At 46.8% G+C, this 26,022-nt stretch overlaps 2 protein-coding genes and 1 long non-coding RNA gene across 5 annotated transcripts in view; 1 reads left to right on the forward strand and 2 right to left on the reverse strand.

Moving 5' to 3' along the window:
- FICD (FIC domain protein adenylyltransferase) overlaps window positions 1-26,022 on the reverse strand; it is a 1,034,845-nt gene that overhangs the window by 513,523 nt on the left and 495,300 nt on the right. The window lies entirely within an intron of this gene.
- The window catches only part of LOC134888292 (serine dehydratase-like), a 185,753-nt gene that overhangs the window by 59,723 nt on the left and 100,008 nt on the right, over window positions 1-26,022 (forward strand). For 2 of the 3 annotated variants that reach the window (XM_063913287.1, XM_063913286.1), the window contains one exon: window positions 18,873-19,040. In XM_063913287.1, the coding sequence (XP_063769357.1) occupies window positions 18,882-19,040 (159 nt within the window). In that variant the 5' untranslated portion in view covers window positions 18,873-18,881. Of the gene's footprint in view, window positions 1-14,326; window positions 14,410-18,872; window positions 19,041-26,022 lie in introns of those variants that run through there. The other variant, XM_063913285.1, reaches the window with a different exon arrangement.
- Window positions 13,775-26,022, reverse strand: part of LOC134888328 (uncharacterized) — a 42,958-nt gene continuing 30,710 nt past the window's right edge. The window contains exon 2 of the long non-coding RNA XR_010171130.1: window positions 13,775-13,885. This is a non-coding gene — a long non-coding RNA (uncharacterized LOC134888328). The remainder of the gene's footprint in view (window positions 13,886-26,022) is intronic.

Consider the following 26,022-nt stretch of genomic DNA (forward strand, 5'->3'; position numbering starts at 1 on the left):
ACAAGCGGCAGGGGCCCCTGTCACAGACAGAGAAGAGGCTGCTGTGTTCCTGCCCCACCAAGGTACATGAACCATGTTCTCTACACTGCACAGGACATTGTGCTTGTGCCCGTCGCCCACTGCCTCTCCTTGTCACCCGCTGCCTCCCCTGCTTTCCGCTGTCACCCTCTGCCTCTTTATGTCAACCTCTGCTTCCCCCTGCATTTATGCTGTCAACCTCTGCCTCTCCCTGTGACCCACTTCCATGTGACATATTGTATACTGGGATTGAGGTGTGGGAAATTATATTTTTGCACCTGGGCCCACCACTCACAAGTTCTGCCACTGCCTGGGTGGACCCTTCTCCACTGATCTATCTCCCGGGTTGCTGCGCAATAACCCAGGATTTTCAAGTCAGTGGTAAAGGGGCATAACAGTCCAGGTTTTAGTGATATCCATGATTGAGCACAGATGGCTAGATCAAAATAACTGAGCTAATTCAGTTACCTGTGCTCAAGAAGAGATAATTATTTAATTTTATTTTTGATTGTATAATTACATTTTTTTATGATCAAAAATCTATGCTATATACTCTTTGCCTATACTATAGTCTGAGTGGGATGTAGTTATGTGGTCACTATACCGCTGCTAGGATCCTGCTCTCTTATATGCCCTAAAGTCGGTATGCTGACTGACAGGGAGTAGAAATAGAACCTGTGGCTAGCACAGCTTCATTACACTCGCCTCCCCCGCGCTGGCAATCTAAAGCAAAGAATTCCGGCAACGGTATGGTGACCGGTCACACCAACCCAACCCGTCTGAGTAGTACAGATGTCTCTTTAGGTACACAGTGAGTATTTGTACACAGTGCATGGGTAGAAGTGAATTTGCACATTTTTGTGTATGTCCTATTCTCGGATGTAACTTTAACTGGTTCACAAACTGAGCAGTACCAAAGCAATCACACTTCACCACCCTGACTTATGGGAATGCTGTATGTGTTTCATGCTAGGGAAAGGATGCCTGTTTCTGACTGCACCTAGCATTGGGCTGGTGCAAGTTTAGGTACTAATCAAGAAGGTTGTAGCGGTCAGCATAAAATGAATGGGCGGCACTGGTGTCCACTTGCACACGCATTATCCCCTGCATTATTTGAATTGATACTCGTATTAGCATAAAGTAGCAAAATAGGCTTCCACAGTTGCCTGTAACAGCCATTTTGTATGTGACTGAATCAGATCTTGAGGGAGTAGGATATCAGTCACAATGTTATTAGGGAGTGCTCTTTAGTCTATATATTTCCTTTTTTTTAGATACTGGCATGACAGCTACACTTGACTGCTGCAGTGCAACGCTATTTGGTGACTTTGTTTAGTTACAGTAGTTTGTTATACTATTTTAGGACACTTACTTTTTTCCTCTTGTGATTTTCTTTGCATGGTTGGAAATTGATCCAAGGGCTGCCTGGAGGCACTGTGGGTAAAATCTTTGCATGCTCAAAGTGTCAGGCTAAACATTCTCAGGTCCATTAAGACCATGTCACAAAATGGACTCTAAATCCCTCTTACTGGACTCGGCACTGTAATTCCATAAATTGGTGTGCTCTTCCTGGCCAGAACAGTAAATATAAACATGTTGACTCTAGATAGCTCCTGGATGTATGGCGTATTTCCTGGAGCCAGCACTTCACAGGTGCGGTCATATTGGATTGATCAGCTGACTCCGGTCTCATCCAACAACCATCCACCCAAGGAGCTATTTTCCACATGACTTGAGTTACCAATGACAAACCAGGGTGCACTATTTAAACCCCACAGTTGCATCTGCTCATTGTCAGTACAACTTGTACCTTACCTGTTCCTGGCTCCAGTATCAGCAGCTCTGCTTCCTGATTCCTGGCTTGTTTGCAGTATCTTCCGCCTGGTGCACACTCCGTTGTGCATGCCTGAGCTCCTGAGTCCACCGGCTCCTATTTAATTGTTCCTGCTTCTCCTAGTTATATCCTGCATAATGTACAGTGCTGAGCATTATTACATCAGTGTGCATTTCTATTCACAGTCCGCATCCATTATCAAGGTGATTGCTTCCACTGCAGGCCATCATACCAGTTTACTACCAGCATTCCTTCTTGCTCAGTTACTCTAGGTTAGCTCTGAAGGTAGCACTAAATGAGAAATGTCATTAGACAACCTAACTTCATTCACTCCAGCTCTAACCAGTCCTGCCTCAGTGGTCCTAGTCTGAATCTGACACTGTGGCTTGGAGACTGACTGTGTGGCTTGGAGTTGTAGGACCAGTGTTCACTTTCATTCTGGGTCGCTTCTATGGATGTGGAGACTGCAGCTTGGGCACACTAATAGCACTATTTCCTCTTCAGTTTCCATTGAATCAGGACTTTAAGGATAGCCCTGAGTCCAAGGATTTATTATTGCGATTTTGACTATGTTGTCAAAGTCGCAAGGAAAGTTAGTGCAAATCGCAAGGTGCTAGCCATCTTGCGATCCCGATGCGTGGTCCCACGGGGTCGGTATCTCAAGGTTAGATAGACTGTGCAGGCAAGTCAATGTTGACTATCTAGTACTAAAGTAAAGTCAAAATCGGCACTTACTCAAAATCACACATAGCCAATATCGCAAGCACACATAGTCAATATCGCATAATCCATATTGCATAGTCAAATCGAAGATAGCTAAAATCTCAACAAGTGTATGCACCTTTACTGATAGACCAAGAGAACTTTATGGGTTTAATAGCTTCTATCTAAACTAGATTTTCTTCAGGAGTGGTTATACCTGATCCACAGGACCAGAAAAGTCTGGGCTTCTACTTAAACCTTTTTCTAGTTTAAAAGCTAGATGGGTCCTGCCAAGTTTCTGAATGTTTACCCTTTAGTCGAACATTAAAGATAGAGTATCTCAGATTGTTGGTCTCCAGCATTGAATAGGGGGATAATAATGGTGCCCATAGACATCAAGGATGCTTAACTTCATGTTCTATTTAGGTGGTACAACACTCACTTCAGGTTCACTAATCAATTAAATAATTTCCAATTTTGTGCCCTACCACTTGGCCTCTCCACAGCACTCAGAGTCTTTTTTTGTGTTTTTTAAACACATTTTATTAGATGGATCACAAATTGGTTACATTAATAACAGAACACCCAGACAAATTGGGTATTTAAAGCACAAATGTAGCTACAATAAATTGTTACATCAACTGAGTGGATCCTTTTTTTTTTTTTTTATATAAGATTAAAGTTAAGGCATTTGAGGAGGGCAACTCTCGGCAACGGAGTGGCCGTCCGTCAAAGAGAGTCAACGGAGGAAATAAGAAGAAAAGAATGCTCAGAGAGAGAATAGAAGGGGTCGGAAAGGTAGAGGAGACAGAGCGCATCCAATCAGAAAAGAAAGAAGGGGGGTAGAAGGGGGTGGCCTTCAGAGGCATGAGGTGGGTAGAGCTGCGGTGCACGATGTCATGTTGCAAATGGGGAGGGAGCCTGTTGTAAGATTAGCCATGGGGACCATACTTTATCAAATTGTTTCGAGGTGTTACGTATGACAGCGGTCATATATTCCATTTTGTGGACATACCAAATTCGGGAGATTATCACCGGCGTTGGGGAGGGAGTCGGGCTCTTCCAGTCTGTGGCTATTTGGCATGTCATTGCCGAAACTACGTGTCGAAATAGCTTGTGTTGGTGTCTGTTAAGAGTAGGGAGGGTCATGGGGAGCAAAAAGTATTGGGGGTCGGAAGGGATGGAGGTGTCAAATAGGCGCGAGAGCAAGGTAATAAGTTCACCCCAAATTTTAAAAATTTTTGGGCAGGTCCACCATATGTGTAAGAACGAACCAACATCCGCACAACCCCTCCAGCATCCATCTGGAGTGTCGGGAAACATAGTGTGTAGACGGGAAGGGACATAATACCAGCGATATAGTAGTTTGTAGATATTTTCTTTAATTCTCACACATATGGAACTGGAGGCCGCATTATCCCAGATATCCACCCAGTCTTCATTGTCTATAGTAAATCCCAGCTCCTTTTCCCATGCTAACTCGTGGGGGGCCCGGGATGAAGTGGGGTGGTCGCTAAGTAAAGCGTAAATATCTGAAATGAGGCCCTTAGTATTGGTGCGTTTCCAGCTAATGTATTCGAAGGGGGATAATTGTCTGTGGATAAGGGTAGTGGTAATGGTTGAGTGGAAATGTCTAATTTGCAGATAACGAAAGAAGTCCGAAGTAGGGATTACTGTTCCTTCTCGGATATCTGCGAATTGTGGGAAGGTAGCATTGGAGGTGATGTCGTTAACATATAGCATACCGCTCGAGCGCCAAGATGTATGCGAGGCTCTACACATACCCGGGGGGAAGGCTGGATTATGAAATAACGGAATTAGCGGGGACGGGTATGGGGCTAAACTGAACCGTCTGTTTGTCAGGTCCCATGTCGCTAGTGAGCGACTTACCACAGGGTGTGAAAGAGCCGTACGGGGGCGTTGGCTCCGGTGGAGCCATAATAGGGAGGATAGTGTAGCTAGACCCGTCTCCTCTGCCTCAATCCCCACCCAAACCTTTCCGCGTCCCGCCCTCGTTGCACCATTGTGCACATTGAGAGAGTTGGGCAGCATAGAAATATTTCTTAAAGTCCGGAATACCCAGACCCCCACCTTTGGAGGGGCGCTGAAGCAATTTAAGTCTGACGCGGGGACATTTATGATTCCAGATAAAAAGGGAGGATTGGCATTGTAGGGTCTTAAAGACGTAGGTAGGAACATAAATCGGGAGAGTCTGAAATAAATACAGAAGTCGAGGGAGCACGCTCATCTTGACGGAGTTTATTCTGCCTATCCATGAGATGAAGTAGCTGGACCATTCCAACAAATCATCCTTGATTGTCTGCAATAAGCGGGGATAATTTGCTTGGAAAAGCTGGTGGTGATGATGGGTCAAGTACACACCGAGGTACTTGATTTTCTTTGCATACCAGTTACAGGGAAGGATAGTTTGAAGATCTTGTTTGAGAGCTGCCGGGATATGAAAGTTGAGGACCTCTGTTTTGTTAACATTAATTTTATAACCAGAAAACTGTGAATATGAACTGATCTCAGTTAAGAGAGCGGGGAGGGACTGGGCTGGATCTGTGATGGAGATCAGGACATCATGAGCATATAACGCTATCTTGTGTTCGGATAGGCCTGTGGATATTCCGTGGATAGTGGTGTTATTACGGATCTTTGCTGCAAGGGGCTCCATGACTAGTGCGAAAATTAAAGGGGAGAGGGGGCATCTCTGCCTGGTACCATTGGCAATCCCAAAACTGGTGGATGAAACACAGTTAACCAAAACCTGGGCCGATGGGGAGCGGTAGAGTGCTTTAATCCCTCTAGGAATTTTCCAGAGAATCCCATTTTGCCAAGGACTGCAAAGGCAAAAGACCACGAAATGCGGTCGAAGGCCTTCTCCGCGTCGAGAGCCAGAATGAGAGAGGGAGATTTCCGTTTTTGAATTGAGTAAATTAGATCTATAGCCCTTCTAGTGTTGTCAGACGCCAGGCATCTGGGTGGACCAGACCGGGCATCAGGGGAGCCAGGCGGTTAGCTAATATTTTCGCATATATCTTCAGATCGACATTCAATAGTGAGATTGGTCTATAATTTAAGCAACTAGTCGGGTCTTTGTCAGGCTTTGGGATTACCACTATGTCGGCCCGGGTCGTCTCCGGCAGAAAGGAGGCTCCCTCAAGAATATCGTTAAATAAGGAGGATAAGTGTGGGGCCAGCTCTTTCGCGAACAGTTTATAATATTGGGCTGTGAAACCATCCGGACCCGGAGCGGCTGACGAACGCATGGAGCGTGTAGCGGCTATTGTCTCCTCCTCCGAGATCCGACTATTAAGGGCTTCTAACTGAGTGTCAGATAGGGCTGGGAGGGGGGTATCAGACAAGTATGAGCGTACTCCCCCCAACCCCGTCAGGAGACAGAGGGAGCGGGTCAGGCAGGTTATAAAGGGAGCTATAAAACTGGCGGAAATCTTCGGTCATCACTTCAGGGTCATATGTATAGGTTCCCCTTTGTGGCGAGTACAACTTATCTATTGCGCCCAGCGCCTGTTTACGACATAGTTTGTTGGCCAGTAGGGAGTCTATTTTATCCATTTTATCATAAAAGCGTTGCTGCAGCTTCCGAAGAATTAGTGCTGCACGGTTAGAGAGGAGGGTGTTAAGTTGTCCCCGGAGGGAATCGATCTGAAGGAGCAGGGAAGCGTCGGGGGATGCTTTATGTCTAGATAGTAAGGTGGCTATTTCTGATTCAAGGGAGATGATCTCCTGCGCGGCTTTTTTCCTGATTGCCGACGATTTTCACCAGCAAGGCGCCGCGAATCGTAGCTTTGTGAGCTTCCCAAAGGACACTAAGTGAGATGTCAGGAGACATATTTTCGGTGAAGTAGTGTGTGATTGCTAGTCGAATTTCCTCCAGTGCAGAGGGGTATTGCAAAAGCGAATAGTCAAGACGCCATTTATATTTCCTACGAGGCGTGCGATATATATCTATGAGGAGGTAGACCCCAGCATGGTCCGTCCATGTCAATGGCGTGATACCCGCATCAGAAATCAGTGGTACGAGGGCAGAGGAGATGTGGATCATATCGATCCTGGAATAGTGTTGGTGTGGAGCTGAGAAATGGGTAAAATCTTTGGTGTGGGGGTGTTGGGAACGCCAGGTGTCACAGAGGCCGTGGTGTTTCATGGTGGCGGTGAGAGTGCGGGAGGCCCGAGGCAGGGTCGTCATGGAAGCGTGAGGTGGAGGGCCGGATCTATCTAACAACGGGTCGATGATGGTATTAAAATCACCACTCATGATAATGCTTCCCTGTGCTTCTCGTGACAGGCGTTTAGAGAGAGAGTCAAAAAACAGAGATTGGTCTTGGTTGGGAGCGTAGATGGAGACCAAAGTGAGAGCCGTAGAGCGGAGGGTACCCATTACCATAAGAAACCGTCCGTCTGGGTCCGTCACTGTCCTAGAGTGGATAAACGGAATGTTACGGTGAATTAAAATGGCTACACCACGTTTTTTACAGGTAGGACTGGGAGAACCATTTGCCCCTAAGCTGAGTATGGGAACCCGTGAGATGTGTTTCCTGAAGGAATGCTATGTCGACTTTCTCACGTCTACAAGCACTAAGAAACACAGTACGCTTCCTAGGGGAGTTCAGGCCATTTACATTGACCGAAAATATTTTAAGGGACATGGCTATTCACATGAGGGAATATGACATATTGCCAAACATGATCCAATAACGTGCAATTTGAGCCAGGAGGAGGCCACCCCTCTGGACAGAGAAAGAAAAGGAGCGGAAAGGTCAAGCAGAGGCCACAAGAAAAAAGAGAAGGGGAAGAACATAGAGAAGAAAGACCCCAAACGGGGAAACATCCCTGAAATTGTGGGTCCCATTCGGGGACCGCAGGAAAAGAAAACTGTATAAGTACCAATGTATACGACAGTAAGGGATTGTAGGGGGGTAACTGAGATACCATGTGAGAGGGTGTAGGTTACCCGGGCCAGAAGAGTTGAGAATGGTCGTGGCCACTTTTCATCTATAAAGAACATAGTATAATATAGAACATATAGAACTGTGTCCAGGCAAAAAAACCACAAGCAAAAAGTTAGAGGGGGGGGGGGGGAGGAGGGGGAAAAAGAGGAAGAAAAAAAAAGGGGGGGGGGGAGGGGGGAGATACCACAGGAGTACAAGCTAATATAACTTAACTATAACAGCAATAACAGAGAATAGTTACGACATTGGATTTTGGACGGAGGTCAAATCTTCCGCAGCCATTGCTCATTGCGAGGCATGGAGGCACTGCACCAACATTTTGTGGACAAACCACAGCGGGGGGTCTCCCCAGGTCAGAGAGGATCTCTGTCCACAGTGCGCTGTCGGGTCACCCTTGTCCAGTCAGGAAGGGGGAGACTGAGGGTGTGGTGGCTTAGATGATGAGGCCGCCAGGTCGACTGCAAATGATGCTGGGAGGAGATCCAGCTTTGCTAGCAATTCCTGTCCTTGGGTTAAAGTCTTGACAGAGTGAACAGAGTTGTTGACAGAATCGTGAAGTTGAAAGGGGAATCCCCATCTATATCTGATCTGGTGCTGTCGCAGGACCCGGGTGACCGATTGGAGGTCCCGTCGCTTTTGGATAGTGGAGGGAGCCAGGTCCTGAAAGATCTGTAGCTGCATACCTTTAAATAGGATCTCTGGGGAGTCCCGGACAGAGGATAGGATTTTCTCTTTTGAACGGAAATAATGGAAACGGACGATAACATCTCTGGGCGGTTGAGCGGGAGACGGTCTTGCACGAAGTGCTCTATGAGCCCTATCACAGAGACACTCTTCATCCGTGAGGTCTGGTACGATATGTATGAAGAATTCTCTTAGGAATGACGGCAGCGAAGGGCCGAGGACCGATTCTGGGACATTGCGTATGCGTAAGTTATTTCTACGCGAGCGATTTTCTTGGTCCTCCTTTCGCTCTTTTAGGGTCTCCATTTCTTCGTGCAACCTAATGAGCTCTCTGTCAAGGCGGTGTTGGGAGCGGCAGAGATCGTCAGTCTTTGTTTCCAATGCATCCGTTCGGTTGCCGAGAGCTGTGAGATCCGATTTAAATTCTGCAATAGCGTTCGAAAGTTCCTGTTTGAACGCGGACTGCACTCCTTCCAGTAGGCTCGACATTACCGCCTGTATCTGGGGATCGATACCCGCTTCCGAAGAGCACGGAGAGGGAGGGGAGCTTGCGGTCATGTTGGGGTTCTGCGGGCCCTTAGACTTTGAGCCAAAGAAGTTAGTCGGGGCTTGCGTTACTTTCTTGTTTTTGGACATAATGGCATATATAAAAAAGGGGGATAGGAGTGGGGGAGAAAAAGAAAAAGGAAAATTATTGAAGAAGGGACACAGTCCGTAGATTGTATAGTGGGCGAGCAGCCCAGGCAGGTCAGGTTGCTGGCATACAACTCCATCCCGGGTTCCTATGGGAATGGGAAAGCAAGTATTGCAGGCTCCAGGTAGCTCGGAGGGTGGAGGAGGGAGCTGCAGCAAGTTCGTAGAGATTAATCGAGGTCCAAATTGTGACTTGTTCCAGGCTTCAGTTAGTGTAGATCAAGTAGCTAACAGTAGCGGCCACCAGAGGGGGATGGATTTGTCAGTTTCAGGTACCCCAACAGCGGAGTTGGGAGTAAGGTGCCAAAGAGTGTTATATATAAAGTCCAGCTACTTAATTATGGCACGCGTAGTATTTTATTATATTGTGTTAAATCATCTTGAGAGTGATTCGAGGATATGTGGATCCGAGTGTCACAATAATGGAGCCATAACTCTTTCAGGTGCTATCCCTGCCGCTGGGGTAAATCGCAGCCTAACCTCTCATATAGTGACCCAGGCACACATGGTAAGTATTAAAGCATTTTCATGGCTGTCTCAGCTACGGGCGGTAGTGCGAACAGGATCTATAATCCTGCAGGGGTGAGGAGAGTGCGATGTAGTGCAACTTTATCTTTACTCTGGCTGATTGCCAGATAGCAAGATGGCGGCTTTGGATTCCTGTCACAGGCTTCTATGGAGCAGGGGTGCAAATAGAGAATGGCTACTGTGGCAGCAGCAGGTACTCACAATATTCCAGGTAGGCTGGGTACTGAAGGTAATGCAGCCTTCATGTGCATTGTCCCAGGATAGGCACCCACAGGATTCCAAGTTCAGCCGGTGTATGGAGGGTCTTTCAGCAGAGGGACAGTCTGGAAGGTGAGCCGGTGATTTAGCTGCTCCAGGCTTGTGTGCGACAGCGGCACTAACAGGCGTCCTTGCGGAGGGTGTAGGGGCTTCAGCGGCGGGTAGCCATCCAGTACCAGGGGGACAGCGTCAGCGGTGTTCCCGTCAGAGGCGCCGCGGCGAGCGGCCGCCGGTTCGGGGTTTCCGGTTTTCCCTCCGGGCAGGCTCAGAAATTGAGGCCCCGGTGGTGTGGAGGTAGGCCACAACCCGCGGGAGCGTTTTTCAACACTCCCCGGCTCCGCGGTGCTAACCTGTCCACTTCAGGGGGTGAGCAAGGGTAAGGGGGAGGTGGATGGGGTAAAAGGGCTGGTGGGAAGAGGCAGGGAGAGGTTTTATTTGGCCAAAAAGACGGGATTCTGCTGCCACTCTCCTCTGCAGCTAGGCCACGCCCCCCAGCACTCAGAGTCTTTACCAAACTAATGACAGCCATGAATAGGTGTCTCTGTCATGACATATTTGAATGTCCATCTGACCAAGGCATCTTCCCATCTTAGATAAGAGACCAGGTGAGACTGACCTCAGAAGATTTTACATTCCCACTGTTGGATCATCAATTTTCAAAATTCCAACCTAATTCCATCTCAGGAGATGGTTTCCTCAAGAATGATCATTGACATCACTCTGCAGCAGGTTTTTGTTCCCCACAACAAGATTTTGTCCTTTTAAGCTATAGTTCAGTCTACGCTGAATCAACATTGTGTGTCGATTTACTTCTGCATGAGCCTCCTTGGGCAAGATGGTTACCACTTTTTGAAATTAAACTGATCAAATTGTACAGGTTTGAGACCTTCAGAGGAAACTTCTTCTTTTGAAATGGAGCAAATATCACCTCCACTCAATCATGTTGTCTCCACAGACTTCCCGCCCACTGGTTTATGGCTGCAAGCTGACAATCTGAACATAGGTTGATTACTTTTGATCTGTGACTGGATTCTAATTACCATGGATATCAGTCTCTGGAATTGGGGGCAGTTGTTCTTCAGTCCACATTTCATGACTGTGGGACACAAGAAGAGTCAACTTAATCCATCAATTATTTGAGCTCAAGGTGTTTTCTCTAGCACTGGCCACTGACTGCTTCTCAAGGGTTCTTGAATGAAGATCCAGGGAGACAATGTCACAGCAACGGCATATATGATCAAATCAGATCAGGGACTAAGAGTGTTTAGGTTATGCAGTAGACCAGCCGGATCATGAGGTGAGCAGAGCACCATGTCCCAACCATCACGGCTATCTTCATTCATAGTGTGGACAACTGGGGGGCCCTTAAAGGCAGGTTCTTCACCCAGTAGAATGTCCCTCAACCTGGAAGTCTTCCAACTGCTTCTAGACAGGTGGGGTCTGCCAGACCTCAAAATGATAGAATCCAGGCAGAACCACAAGATGCAGGTCTACTATTCCAGGAGCTGAGATCCAGGAACCATTCTCATCATTGTCATGGTAGTTCCTTGGGACATCTCTTTAATTTAACCGTTCCTTCAAGTAGCAATGCTGTCAAGAGTTCTTAAAAGGGTAATCCATTGCATATCAACCTTGTCTCCCAGAAACCCTTCAGCACCCTGTGTTACATTGTCTGGTTTTAATGGGGTGTCTGCTGAAGCCTTCATCTTGAAAGCTAAGGGTTCTTCAGATACTGTGATCCAGATGATGCTCAAGACAAGGAAATCAGCTTCCACTAGAAATTATCATAGGGTCTGCAAAGCCTATGTTTAGATGGGTAAGAGAAATGGGTTCCCCACATCAACTTTCCATTTAGCAATTCTCCTTTTTTATCCAGAGTGGTAGATTGCTGGTTTTTGCCTGTGTTCTCTGAAAGTTGAGGTCTCTGGGATGACTGTGTTTTTTCAAAAATGTGTCTTACTGGGATCCAGACCTTGCTGCAGAGTGTGCTTTATATTCAGCCTCTCTATGCCCCCTGGAACCTTAATCTGGTTCTTAGATCATTACAGTAGAATCTGATTAAACCTTTTCAGAAGGCTGAACAGAGATGTGGACATTTAAGGCTGTGTTTCTCCTACAATAGCTTTTGTCAGGCGGGTTTTGGATTTTGAGCTCTTTATTACTGTTCTCCATTCCTGATTTTTCACCAAAACTATACGGTTTTAGGAATGAAGCTCTCGTTTCGGTGCAAGGTGATATCTAAGTTTCACATGAGACAACAAATTAAGGTCATAGCCATTGGTCATGTGAAAGAATGGAGATGTTATTGTTCTTATTTAATCTGGTTGGCTGCGTTGCGGTATGGGCTGTGGGCTTATTGGTTGTCCCTTTGGTTGTTTAAATGTGAGGGAAACTTGAGAAGGCAGTTGAGGGTGTTCCAAAAGGGTGATTCTGTCCTATGGTATGGAATATTCTATCTCAGTTACAGGTACAGTAGCTTTAATGCTTATGGTCAAGCTACTGTGCTGCTGTATTTCATGTTCCAACACTTGAGTCTAATAAAGATGCTTTGAATTACCTGTTTCTGGAGTCCTCTCTGGACCCCTGATCTCCAAACTCATCTTTACCTTATGGCCCAATGTAAAGTAAATTCCTATAATAAAATCTGCTTCATAGTATACTACCATACATAGTTTTTGATGTAATTATCTGTATGGTGAATTGTATTGTCAATTCTCTGTTACTGCAGCTGCTTACGTAATAGGGAATGCCCTCACACACTCTAAACTCAATAGCCCCTCTCTGATGCAAGCTCTTGTAAGCAGGGCCCTCTCTCCCACTGTAGTGTCTATGTAATGATGTATTCTACGTACTATAATTATAAGTAAATACTTGTAAAGTTGGTAACTTTCCTGTCTAATCACCAATGTTTTGCTTTATGTTCCACTCAAAATGTATGACTCTATGGAACCTTTGTTGTACCATATAAATACATCTTAATAATATATATTTTTTGCAGTGGCACCGTAGTTGGCACTGGGGACATGGATTCAGTTCCAACCAGGGCCATGTATATGTATAGTTTGTAAGTGCTCCACCGTCATCCCGAGTTTTCTCCGGGTGCACTGGTTTCGTTCCAAAATTGTATGTGTGTATGTGTTAAGAATTTAGGAGGTTATTCAGGTCAACCGCAATTTCCACTCTGGTAGCGTCAGTGCACACGCGCAGGTCCTGTCCCAGGTGATGTCGGACACAGACGTTCCAATGGGAAAAATGGCGGTGGAACGCCTGCATGCGCAGCCTAGCTGTGGCTGCAGGGGGTCGTCTGTAGTTGCTGCGACCGCAATTAAATTGCAGTCGCGTCTGCTGGGCAGTCCATTCAGCATGCTGGGCACCTTGCCCTGCGATTGGCACCCCCAGCATGCGATAGAAAGGATTGCAGATTCTGTTTTTTAGCAGAATCTGCAATCCTCACTGAATAACCCCCTTAGACCCTAAGTGTCAGTGGGACAAGACCTAATGCACATGGGCCCTCATTCCGAGTCGTTCGCTCTGTATTTTTCTTCGCATCGCAGCGTTTTTCTGCTTAGTACGCATGCGCAATGTTCGCACTGCGACTGCGCCAAGTAATTTTGCTATGAAGATAGTATTGTTACTCACGGCTTTTTCTTCGCTCCGGCGATCGTAATGTGATTGACAGGAAATGGGTGTTACTGGGCGGAAACACGGCGTTTTATGGGCGTGTGGATAAAAACGCTACCGTTTCCGGAAAAAACGCGGGAGTGGCTGGAGAAACGGGGGAGTGTCTGGGCGAACGCTGGGTGTGTTTGTGACGTCAAACCAGGAACGACAAGCACTGAACTGATCGCAGATGCCGAGTAAGGTTGAAGCTACTCAGAAACTGCTAAGTAGTTTGTAATCGCAATATTGCGAATACATCGTTCGCAATTTTAAGAAGCTAAGATTCACTCCCAGTAGGCGGCGGCTTAGCGTGTGTAACTCTGCTAAAATCGCCTTGCAAGCGAACAACTCGGAATGAGGGCCATGATTAATACTAAATGATAATAAATCTATTTTAATTAAATATCTTTTTTTAGCACTATAACAGGAATGGAATGTATTTATTGTGGACAATCCTTATCAAATTGCACAGGAAGAATGCTGCCACTTTCAGGTCCGTGTGCTCTGCTAATCATATGATCCATTCCTGACTCTGCAAAACATAGATAAGTGCTTAGCTCCTGGGTGAAATGAGCACAAAAGTCAACAATAAACCTGAATAACACAGTGATAATGCTATGTCATGTCAACATCTGTGCTTGCAGTCCTAGGTGATCACAAAACCCCACAATATTATCAGTCTTATTAATCTAAACTAAAATGTGCCTTAAGGGTGGATTGCTCAAAAAGGTACATATTTAACCGAATTGGCAGATTTTACTAAATAAATGTTTTTCTATTCAGTGACAGTATGGTTCAAAAGAATCAAACCAAATAGAACATTATATAGCCTGAGTATCTAGTGCCATTTTCAAGAGCTAACAGGGTATATTTTACGTTAATGCACGTTTGCTGTAGAATCTAATAATAACCATGTGACAAACAGATATTAGAATGAACTATTAGCTCCGTCCGTCCCTCAGAATGGGCGTATGCAGACACTCCCATTAGAACCTTGATCTGAGCTACAACTGAAAGTTCTGTTTGTCTGACATAGTTGGAGTGTGACTTTCTGAGGTATAGTATTATTCTAAGTTCTCTTTACAGTCAAGCTATTTAAGTATACCAATCTATATATATTAATATGTTGCTGCTAACAGTGTTCATTATCCAAATCAGTTTCCACATGTGAACACTAGTTCTGTATTATCTATGACAGAGGTGGGCAGCCTGAGATTGGCAGTGCCTGCTGAGTAGTTCCTCAATAGCTGTTGAGTCAGAGGTTACCCATCTGTAACATGGATAATACAGAGGTCATGTGTGACTGGACACTCCTAGTCATATGAGGAAGGGTCACTGACACCAGATTCATAGATCAGCAGAGTTTGCATACTGCACCGGACACTAGGGTATACCAATACACTTTATTTGGTCTAGCTACGTCAAAAAAAAATAATAAGGGCAAATTAAAATATCTATACTGCCTATATTAATGGATCAGATCTTGTTTTACAAAGTATCATACCATGACTTACTACATACTACCTATTTTACTTTTAGTTACAAATTATAACGGAATTATTCCACTATACACTGTATAATCAAAAGATTACATTTTATCTTATCTGTCTTGTTTTTATTTTGTTTACAAAAAGCATGAGGAAAATATATAGTTTCTGAAGTAAAGGATGAATTGCAAAATTGTGGATGGAGTTATGGTGTTATATGAAATTTATTTCTAAAGACAATGTAACTTGTAGGGGGGAAGAAATACATTATTGGTTAAGATTTTCATTTTAGAGTACATAATTATTTGTAGCATTTCTTGTGAGTGTGTGGTCTGTTTACAGGGCCTGGTGTGCAATCTTGTGGAGGAATAAGCTGGATACAATACATACCTATACAATCGTCAGCCTGTTCTTCTGATATTGAATGAATGGACGATGATTGTATAGGTGTGCATGCAGTACTGATGCAGGAGCATTAGGCCGGGTAAACACTAGGACGATGTCGGGACAATTTGCCATATCAGAACAACAAACAGTCTACATCTTCTAGTGTGTACCCACGATTGCACGCTCCCATGGGTCGTTAACAATATCTTCTAGTTGGCCGTGCTGCATGGGCATAATGCCTGTCGGACGGCATATCGGCCAGGTACGCATCGCTCTGATGTGTACCCGGTCTTAATAATGCTCCTGCAACGGTTTGGATCGAGAGGTGACATCTTATGTGTGGTACTGTCGACCTCCCGATCTCTAGAGGAACCGCTTACCTCACTGCTGCTTCCGCTGGCTCACATGGGGTCACATACTGCTCGACTGATTGGATTGTTTAATCTGATCAGCCGAGAACCATGTATGTGCATACCCAGCCTTACATACACAGAACCAGGCAATAGGAATGCCAGCGGTATCACCAGCATATTTAATACAGGTTGGCACTGTACAGTCTGCTTTTCTTTACCTGTCAGTACTCAATACTGTTACATTATTTAGCAGAGGACTTTGAGGACTAACTGCCGCAGCTATACATCCTTACCACTTAGCTTACCAAAATAATTAATAGTTTCTCTTTACCAATGCATGTTTGTGAATGAGAGCTTTCATAATTGCAGTGACCCTGTCAGCATGGAATCACACATTGTTTGGGAAACTGTTCTGTCACAAGGACACAACATTACCAGTTCTGTTGGCTAGCTAGGAGCTTGCAGTACCACCATTTAGTACCATCATTTACGTTGCATTGAAATTAGTCTAGTAATTCAGCTTTAGCTTTCTATCATATGACGTCCAGGACGGTATCCGGACTATAGATCTACACTAAAAAGGTCTATAGTCAATAGGTACCCACTAATGGTAGACATGCATTAGGTTGACAGGGTCAAAAGGTCGACATGTAAAGTGTAGACTGTTCAAAAGATTGATATGGTCAAAAGGTCGACATGATAATGGTTGACACACATGTGGTAGACACAAGTTTTTTTTTCTGTTTTTCAACTTTTCATACTTTACCATCCACGTGGACTACGATTGGGAATAGTAACATGCCTGAAGCACGGCGAGTGAAGCGAGCCATACAAGGGGACGTGTTACACTAATGGGGCTTGTTTGTGGCAGAAAAGTGAAAAAAAAAGAAGAAATAATTGTGTCTACCTTTTTTGTGTCGACCATTTACATGTCAACCTTTTTACCCAGTCGACCTTTTCAACCTGTTGACCTTTTCTACTGTCTACCTATTCTATGTCGACCTTTTGACCCTGTTGACCTAACGCATGTCTACCATTAGTGGTAGACCTATTGACTGTAGCCCTTTTTTAGTGTAGCTCTAATAATCCACACCCGTCCAGTACTGTGATAGAATTGTGTAGTGCAGGGGCGATCTGCAGCTTTTCCTGTTTTGGTTGTACATTGGCAGCATTTATATATTGTGTGACATTGTTTACTCTTGTGCTTATGCTCTTTCACTTATCTTCTAGTAGAACTGTTAATACAGTAACACTAACACAGTAGCTCTAATTAATGGCATACAAGGTATCCAATGCACTTACTCGTACTGGGAGACTTTACTGGGGTTGTGCTATGTACAAAACATTACTGTCTGAAACAAGCAGGCCACACCAAATACAAGAAACAGGCCTGGGCTATATTAATCATTTGTGAGGGATATGAGTCAAAATCAATCCAATCAGTCCAGCAGCCAGGATTATCACATTCATATCACACATTACCACAGCCATTATATTACCACAGTCATTATCAACTCCAGATACCTGACCCACTAATTCATCATAACTCAGAAATACAGAAAAACTTAATGGTAGAGGGCCAGAGGAAAGCAATGCTTTCTGGTACAATTATATGCAAATGCTTGGACACCCCAGCCACATTGCATGTTTAAGTGATTATAAGTAGCATGTAGTGCTTTTGTAACTTCTTTTAACTTAAACATAACTGATGCATTTACATTTTAATGTACAGTTACAATTTAGTTACTGAATTTACAATATTGGAAAAAAAATAAGACTATGTATGTTGCATGAGCACAAGTTTGTACACCCCAGGGGCAGAACCGAATTAAGGCAGGTGGGGGCCCAGGGTGACAGAGGTTGTGGGAGTCCCCACTATTGCTGGCAAAGCCCCCCCAGGTGGGGGACTCACGACACGCACACATAAACACACAGCTGAACGTCCGGAGTGAAGCGGAGCAGCAGCAGGGACTGTGCGCCAGAATACACAGACTTTGATGCACAGGATTTCCTCTAACGATCCCGCAAGACTGCCTAATGCCTATGCGTGGAGGAGCTCCTTGGCGACAGCTGTTAATGAACATCTGAGCCGCCAGAAGTAGATTCCGCCGATTCAACAATGGAATGTGTGTGGGGTCCTCAGGACGGCTGTCCCTGTCACCCCTCCCTTAATCCGGCCGTGCTCAGGGGAGATGAAATTTGACAGTTTCCGGCTATGTGCTTGCATAAAGTGCTCTACGAATCCCCCCACAATTCAATTAGAAATGACAGAGTATTGGAGGCAGTTATATGGTGTCAGATGACTGGTTTTTGATACTTTTATAAATGATGGAGAAATGTCTAGGTATTTTGATAATGATTTTCAAGTGTTTATGTACAAGTTTGTAAAAGGTTGTAAAGAACCCTTGTAACTCCCTTCTGCAAGTTTAAAATCCTTTCCCATCAATACAACACCTCAACATACATGCTTCACATCACCAAACCCATTTTGTTGATTTTTAGAGAAAGTGATGTGAAAACGGATGTCTTTACTGTCTATATTTTACCATTTACAAACCTCTAAATACATTATTATTGATTGGAGGGATGTCTTGAGTATTTCACTATGGGCCTGATTCATTTTTGTAAGTAAAGCAAAAAAAATCAACAAGAACCATGTTGCCATGCAAGAGGAACAAATACATGTATATTTTTTCTGTGCAGAGTAAATACTGGCTGGTTTTGCATGTAGTCCATAAATGTAACACAGCTTTATTTTTACACTGCAATTTAGATTTCAGTTTGAACACACCCCACCCAAATCTTAATCCTTCTGCACGTTGCATCTGCCCCATCTTCAGTGCAACATGGTTTTCCCCTATTGCCTGCTTTTTTGCTTCACTTGACATGAATGAGGCATTATGTCCTACCATTTTAAGGATTTTTCCTACTTTTCACCTAGTCTGGAGCTGCAAACTACAATCCACATGAACTCCCATTGAGGCCCATGTTAATTTAACAGATTTCTAATTGAATAGCAAAAAGTTGAGGCTTTAGGTTTTTCACTGCGTTAAGCAGTTTTCAGCCAACTAACGATCAGCCAGTAACCAGTGTCATCACCTTGACACGCCTCACAGCTTCTAAACATTTATTCTTTGTATAGCACTTTTTCCCACTGTTCCTTGCAATTATTGTAGAGTTGGTACTTTATTAACTGACTCATTCTAATATAGATTGGATATTCTTTTTATGATGTGACATAAATGTACCAATAAAAGTTAAACAGTAATCTGTGTCTTTTCTGTCAACTCAGCCAGCAGTGATGGATTCCCAAGATGAAACTCCATTTCACATTGTCACTCCACTGAAGGAGAGTTTGGCTCTGTCCAAGGTAGCTGGCACCCAGGTCCTCATGAAGCTAGAAAACATCCAACCAATGGGGTCCTTCAAAATACGTGGTATAGGGTACTTCTGTCAGAAGGTAGGCTACGATCACTGTTTATTTCTAAATGAACTCTTTCTTATATTCAAAGATAGAATTATCTATTGAAGAAAAATATTAAGGGGTAAATTTATCATAATACGTCATTTCCATGTGACTTGCAGGGGATAATATTGCTGCAAATCACGGGTGCAAGATAGGAACATCATGCCAGAATGTATTCATGAAGGAGTGCTGGGACAGCAGTTGCGGAAAAGAGCTGTCCCTGCCAATACTTACCCTTTGCGGAAAAGACTTCGGTGTCAGTCTTGGCAAATCTGAACGACTGCATATCTCTGCATTTGCAATGTGCATGCCCTGAATGAATAATGGGAATGTGCATCATGCTGCATTCCAGCTCTCATACTGCATTCCATCTCTTTGCCAGGATATACTCTTGGGTGTATCTCTTTGCCAGGATATACTCTTGGGGGTGTTGTGGACCCCCACGAATGGGAATAGCCCTGGCACAGCTGTCGGCATTCTCGGCGGTTGGGATCCCGGTGTCGGTATTCTGACCGCCGGGATCCCGACCGTGGGGATATTAAGTACATCCCATTGTATCTGGGTAAATTGTATATGGCCCGTATAAAAGGAATGAGTTGATCATCCACACTTCAAATGCTTTAAACATGCATGCAGCTATGGACCTATGGTGGGCAATCCCGGGATCGGTGGGATCCCGGGATTTAGGGCCAAAAATGGCCGGGATTCAATCCCGGGATTGGAAGCTCCAATCCCGGGGATTGAGGGATCAGCATTGAGCGTCCACAGGACGCTCAGACGCTTCCCGGCTTCCTTGTTCCGGCTCCCCAGCACAGCGTGAGAGGTCACGCTGCGCCATCAGCCGCTGCTGGGAGCCGCCAGCAGCGATCAGTAGATGTTCCCGGCCCACCCCCTGGTACATGGTGAGTTATGTGTGCGGAGCAGGCGGGGCGGGGTGGGGAGAGGGGGGCGGCCACATAGCAAAAAGCCAATCCCGAGTATCCCGGGATTGGCCATTTTTCAATCCCGATACCCGGGATTGAAAAAATGGCCCGGGATTGGCTTCCCTATATGGACCACCTTCTTATATTTACAGGTGAAACTCAGAAAATTAGAATATCATGCAAAAGTTAATTTATTTCAGTAATTCAACTTAAAAGGTGAAACTAATATATTATATAGACTCATTACATGCAAAGTGAGATATTTCAAGCCTTTATTTGTTATCATTTTGATGATTGTGCCTTACAGTTTAAGAAAACCCCAAATCCAAAATCTCTGAAAATTGGAAAATTGCATAAAATCAATAAAAAAAGAATTTTAAATACAGAAATGTCGGCCCTCTGAAAAGTATAATCATACATATGTACTCAGTACTTGGTTTGGGCCCCTTTTGCATGAATTACTGCCTCAATGTGACGTGGCATGGATTCTATCAGCCTGTGGCACTGCTGAGGTGTTCTGGAAGACCAGGATGTTTCAATCGCGGCCTTCAGCTCTTCTGCATTGTTCGGTCTCATGTCTCTCATCTTTCTCTTGGCAATGCCCCATAGATTCTCTATGGGGTTCTGGTCAGGTGAGTTTGCTGGCCAATCCAGCATAGTAATCCCACGGTTTCAGAGCGTGAAGTTCGGTACGGTTCTGGTCTCTGAGACCCAAACCCGCTCATCTCTAATACATATACTATTTTTTGTTCTCTTTTACAGTAAAATGTTTATTTTTCTTACATTTATTTTAGTCACTCCTCTGTCCCAGCTCAACCTTTTTTTATCCCCATTTATCACAGTCACTTGTTATAATATCTGGAGTGCTCTGTAACTCACAGGACATTACACTGTATATGTTGACGAAAGCACTCTGCGCTGTCCCCTCATTTCTACTGCCCATGCTGCATTGTCCCCACAGTAACGGAGGTGCGCTGACATGATCACATGCATGACCTTCAAGCTAATGTGCTATGCATACGTGTGCCTTTACTGCACGTCTTCCTCTCCATCCTCCATAGGCATATCTATAATGGGTGCAGTGGGTGCGGTGCACATGGGGTCCAGGGGGGCTCACACAGCACACCCTGCACCCAGGGCCGTCTTAACAGCAGTGTAGGCTCTGGGCAAAGCAATGCACTGGGGCCCTTACTCATACTCTAGTGGTAGGGGTGGGGGTGCTATCAGCAGCAGCTTTGATGTCCCACAGGCGGTAGAGGGTGTTCTATCTTCCGTAGGACCTGGAGCAGTAATTTTGCTGCGCTTGCTGCCGGGATTCCAGCGACAGTCTCCTGACCACCGGGATCCCATACCGAATCCGCTGGAAGGCTGATATCTCTGGTTCTGGGCATAGTAGAGACAAGATGTCAGTGTCCACCAAAAGGGTCCCATCTTTTGGAGTATACCCTCAGAAAAACTATAACTCAGACAGAACCTGAGATATCTGTCTGGGAAGAGCAATTAACAGGCTCAGATGGGGACCATGGCTTTGAAGTCTGATATCTCTGGTTCCCCAGGGTCGAATTTCACAAATCTGGTACCCCTTGAAAAAGGGGACCCTCAGCTATTAGCCTAGGGCCATTATACTACTTGGGCCCTTGGGCAACTGCCCATTGAGCTCATATGAAAAGTCGGCCCTGCCTGCACCCATTTTTTTTTTTCAATATTTACCCTCTGAAGTCCCAAGTCAGATGTATTTTCCGAAGTCGCACGTCGGTAGCATGTGCAAAATGTTTGGGACAGTGCTAGGATCACCTAGTGACCCTAGTGCCCAGAGTCTATTGTTTTGCCGGGTAGAGAAGAGGGGGCCTGGACGAAGATTGTACATGGGCCTCCTCCTTTCATGTTGCCCCCCTTGTCTGTGGTCCATATATATATATGCCACTGGGTCACTATTGCTGGATACTCCATACATACCACTGAGTGTATGTGCAGGTGTATTACCCTGCTCCTGGCTGGACCTGTTAGACTATATGTTCCTGGCCGGGGCGTAACTCCCAGAGGCAATGGAGACGCCTGCCTCTGGGCTCCAAGCCCTGAAGGGGCACCTGCATATACAGCAGCACCTGTGTTCATGGAAAGCAGCCAGCTTCCCAACGTGCGGGATCCCGGCGCTCGAAATACCAACCCCGGAATCCCATCCGCAGCTGGAACACTGGCATCTAAAGCCTGACAGGACTTGGAATCCCGGCGTCTAAATACAGACGCCCGGAATCCTGATCCTTCCTTCAGTGGGACGTGGTTTAGGTTTAGCTATCAGAAGGGGGGTTAGGGCTCAGGCATGGGAAGGTTAGGGTTAGGTACCGGGGAGGGAGGGTTAGGGTTAGGCACTTAGCAGGGGAAGTTAGTGTTAGGCACCAAGGGGGGGGAGGGTTAGGTTTAGGCAGCGGGGAAGGGAGGATTAGGGTTAGGTATCAAGCGGGGAGGGTTACGGTTAGGCACCACTGGGGAAGGTTAGGCACCCACAAGGGAGGTTTAGGGTTAGGAAACAGGTGAGGGTTAGGGGGCTTACTGGGGCCTGACGGGATTCTGATGGACGGTATGCCGCTGTCGGTATTCTGACCACCGGTATCCCGTCCATCGGAAATCATACTGAATTTGTGTTCACAATGGGATCCAAGTGTGACTGCTGCTCTTCCAACGGAGCTCTGCTGCGTTAATAAATCAATCAATCAATCAATCAATCAATCCCTGGTTAAGCTATTCATCCTGTAGACTGATCTATCAAACACCACAGAGACTTATCAAAACCATAGGTTCTGCCAATATTTTACATTGATAAAATGCTGGTTTCTATGGCTGATCATTCCAGAAAAAGCAAAGCCATTTTATTTAAAATGTGAGAGCAATGCAGAGCTCTTGAAATGTATAATCCAATTACAGGAACATTGCTAACATTTATACCATAGAAAATATGCACTGCCTTGCACAGTCTTGGGATGCATGCTTGCTACTTTCAGCACAGAGATATGCACACAGGATGTATGCACGTCACTGCACTGGGAGCCCACACACAGGAGGCATACATGTCAATGCACTGGGAGCCCACTGCACACAGGAGGCATACATGTCAATGCACTGGGAGCCCACTGCACACCCAGGAGGCATGCACATCACTGCACTGGAAGCCCACTGCGCACACAGGAGGCATGCGCATCACTGCACTGGGAGCCACCTGCGCAGACAGAAGGCATACATGTCACTGCAATGGGAGCCCGAACACAGGACGCATACATGTTACTGCACTGGGAACCCACTGCACACACAGGAGTCATACATGTTACTGCACTGGAAGCCCGCACACAGGAGGCATACATTCCACTGCACTGGGAGCCAACTGCGCAAACAGGAGGCATAAACGTCCCTGCACTAGGAGCCTACTGCGCACACATGAGGCATACGCGTCACTGCACTGGGAGCCAGCTGCGCACATGGAAGGAATACACTTCACTGCACTGGGAGCCCGAACACGGGACGCATACATGTCACTGCACTGGGAGCCCGCTGTACACACAGGAGGCATACACGTCACTGCACTGAGAGCCCGCACACAGGAGGCATACATGTCACAGGAGGCATATATGTCACTGCACTGGGACCCCACACACAGGAGGCATACATGTCACAGGAGGCACACACGTCACTGCACTGGGAGCCCCCACACAGAAGGGATACATGTCACTGCACTGGGAGCCCACTGCACACACAGGAGGCATACATGTCACTGCACTGGGAGCCCGCACACAGGAAGTATACATGTCACTGCACTGGGAGCCCACTGCAAACACAGGAGGCATACACGTCACTGCACTGGGAGCCCGCACACAGGAAGCATACATGTCACTGCACTAGGAGCCCGCTGCACACACAGGAGGCATACACGTCACTGCACTGGGAGCCCACTGTGCACACAGGAGGTATACATGTCACTGCACTGGAAGCCCGCACCCAGGAAGCATATATGTCACTGCACTAACACAGGAGGCATACACGTCACTGCACTGGGAGCCCGCACACAGGAGGCATACACGTCACTGCACTGGGAGCCCGCACACAGGAGTCATACGTGTCACTGCACTGGGAGCTCACTGCACACACAGGAGGCATATGTGTCACTGCACTGGGAGCCCACACACAGGAGACATACATGTCAATGCACTGGGAGCCCACACACAGGAGGCATACATGTCTATGCACTGGGAGCCCACTGCACACCCAGGAGGCATGCTCATCACTGCACTGGAAGCCCACTGCGCACACAGGAGGCATGCGCATCACTGCACTGGGAGCCACCTGCGCAGACAGAAGGCCTACCTGTCACTGCAATGGGAGCCCGAACACAGGACGCATACATGTTACTGCACTGGGAACCCACTGCACACACAGGAGGCATACACATCACTGCACTGGGAGCCCACTGCGCACACAGGAGGCATACATGTCACTGCACTGGGAGCCCGCACACAGGAAGCATACATGTCACTGCACTGGGAGCCCACTGCAAACACAGGAGGCATACATGTCACTGCACTGGGAGCCCGCACACAGGAGGCATACGTGTCACTACACTGGGAGCCCACACACAGGAGGCATACATGTCAATGCACTGGAAGCCCACTGCGCAAACAGGAGGCATGCGCATCACTGCACTGGGAGCCAGCTGCACAGACAGAAGGCATACACGTCACTGCACTGGGAGCCCGCACACAGGAAGCATACATGTCACTGCATTGGTATCCCGCTGCACTCACAGGAGGCATACATGTCACTGCACTGGGAGCCCGCACCCAGGAGGCATACACGTCACTGCACTAACACAGGAGGCATACACGTCACTGCACTGGGAGCCCGCACACAGGAGGCATACACGTCACCGCATTGGGAGCCCGCAAACAGGAGGCATACATGTCACTGCGCTGGGAGCCCACTGCACACACAGGAGGCATACGTGTCACTGCAATGGGAGCCCGCACACAGGAGGCATACATATCAGTGCACTGGGAGCCCGCACACAGGAGGCATACATGTCACTGCACTGGGAGCCCACTGCACACACAGGAGGCATACATGTCACTGCACTGGGAGCCCGCTGCACACACAGGAGGCATACACGTCACTGCACTGGGAGCCCACTACGCACACAGGAGGCATACACGTCACTGCACTGGGAGCCCACTGCACACACAGAAGGCATACATGTCACTGCACTGGGACCCCGCACACAGGAAGTATACATGTCACTGCACTGGGAGCCCACTGCAAACACAGGAGGCATACCTGTCACTGCACTGGGAGCCCACTGCGCACACAGAAGGCATACATGTCACTGCACTGGGACCCCGCACACAGGAAGTATACATGCCACTGCACTGGGAGCCCACTGCACAGGAGCAGACTTACCTACATTTTGGCTGCTCTCTGCGGGAGAGAGCAGCCAGGTCAGTTCAGAGGGCGGGCAGGGGAGGCTGTGACGTCGTGGAGGGGGTGGGCCGGAGGCGGGACGGGGCGGAGAAAGGGCTGAGTGGGGGCGGAGAAAGGGTTGGGTCATGACGATGCCTCTTTTAAGCCACGCCCCCGCTCTGTAATGCCACTATCACCGGCATTACACTGCAGGGGGCGTGGCTATGATGACGCGATTCAGCAAGAATCGCGTCATCAACTGCCCGGACCGCCCACTTTACACACTAAGTGGGCGGACGGGCAGGGGGGTCCCCACGAATCGGGAGACTTGCCTGCTCTTCCGGGGGGCCGGGAGGGTCACCCGATTTTTGGGAGCCTCCCGGCCATTCCGGGAGAGTAGGCAAGTATGCACAGGAGGCATACCTGTGACTGCACTGGGAGCCCACTGCACACAGGAGGCATACATGTCACTGCACTGGGAGCCCGCTGCACACACAGAAGGCATACACGTCACTGCACTGGGAGCCCGCACACAGGAGGCATACATGTCAGTGCACTGGGAGCCCACTGCACACACAGGAGGCATACATGTCACTGCACTGGAAGCCCACTGC

Source organism: Pseudophryne corroboree, chromosome 1 (genome assembly GCF_028390025.1).
Source record: "Pseudophryne corroboree isolate aPseCor3 chromosome 1, aPseCor3.hap2, whole genome shotgun sequence".
Lineage (NCBI taxonomy): Eukaryota > Metazoa > Chordata > Amphibia > Anura > Myobatrachidae > Pseudophryne > Pseudophryne corroboree.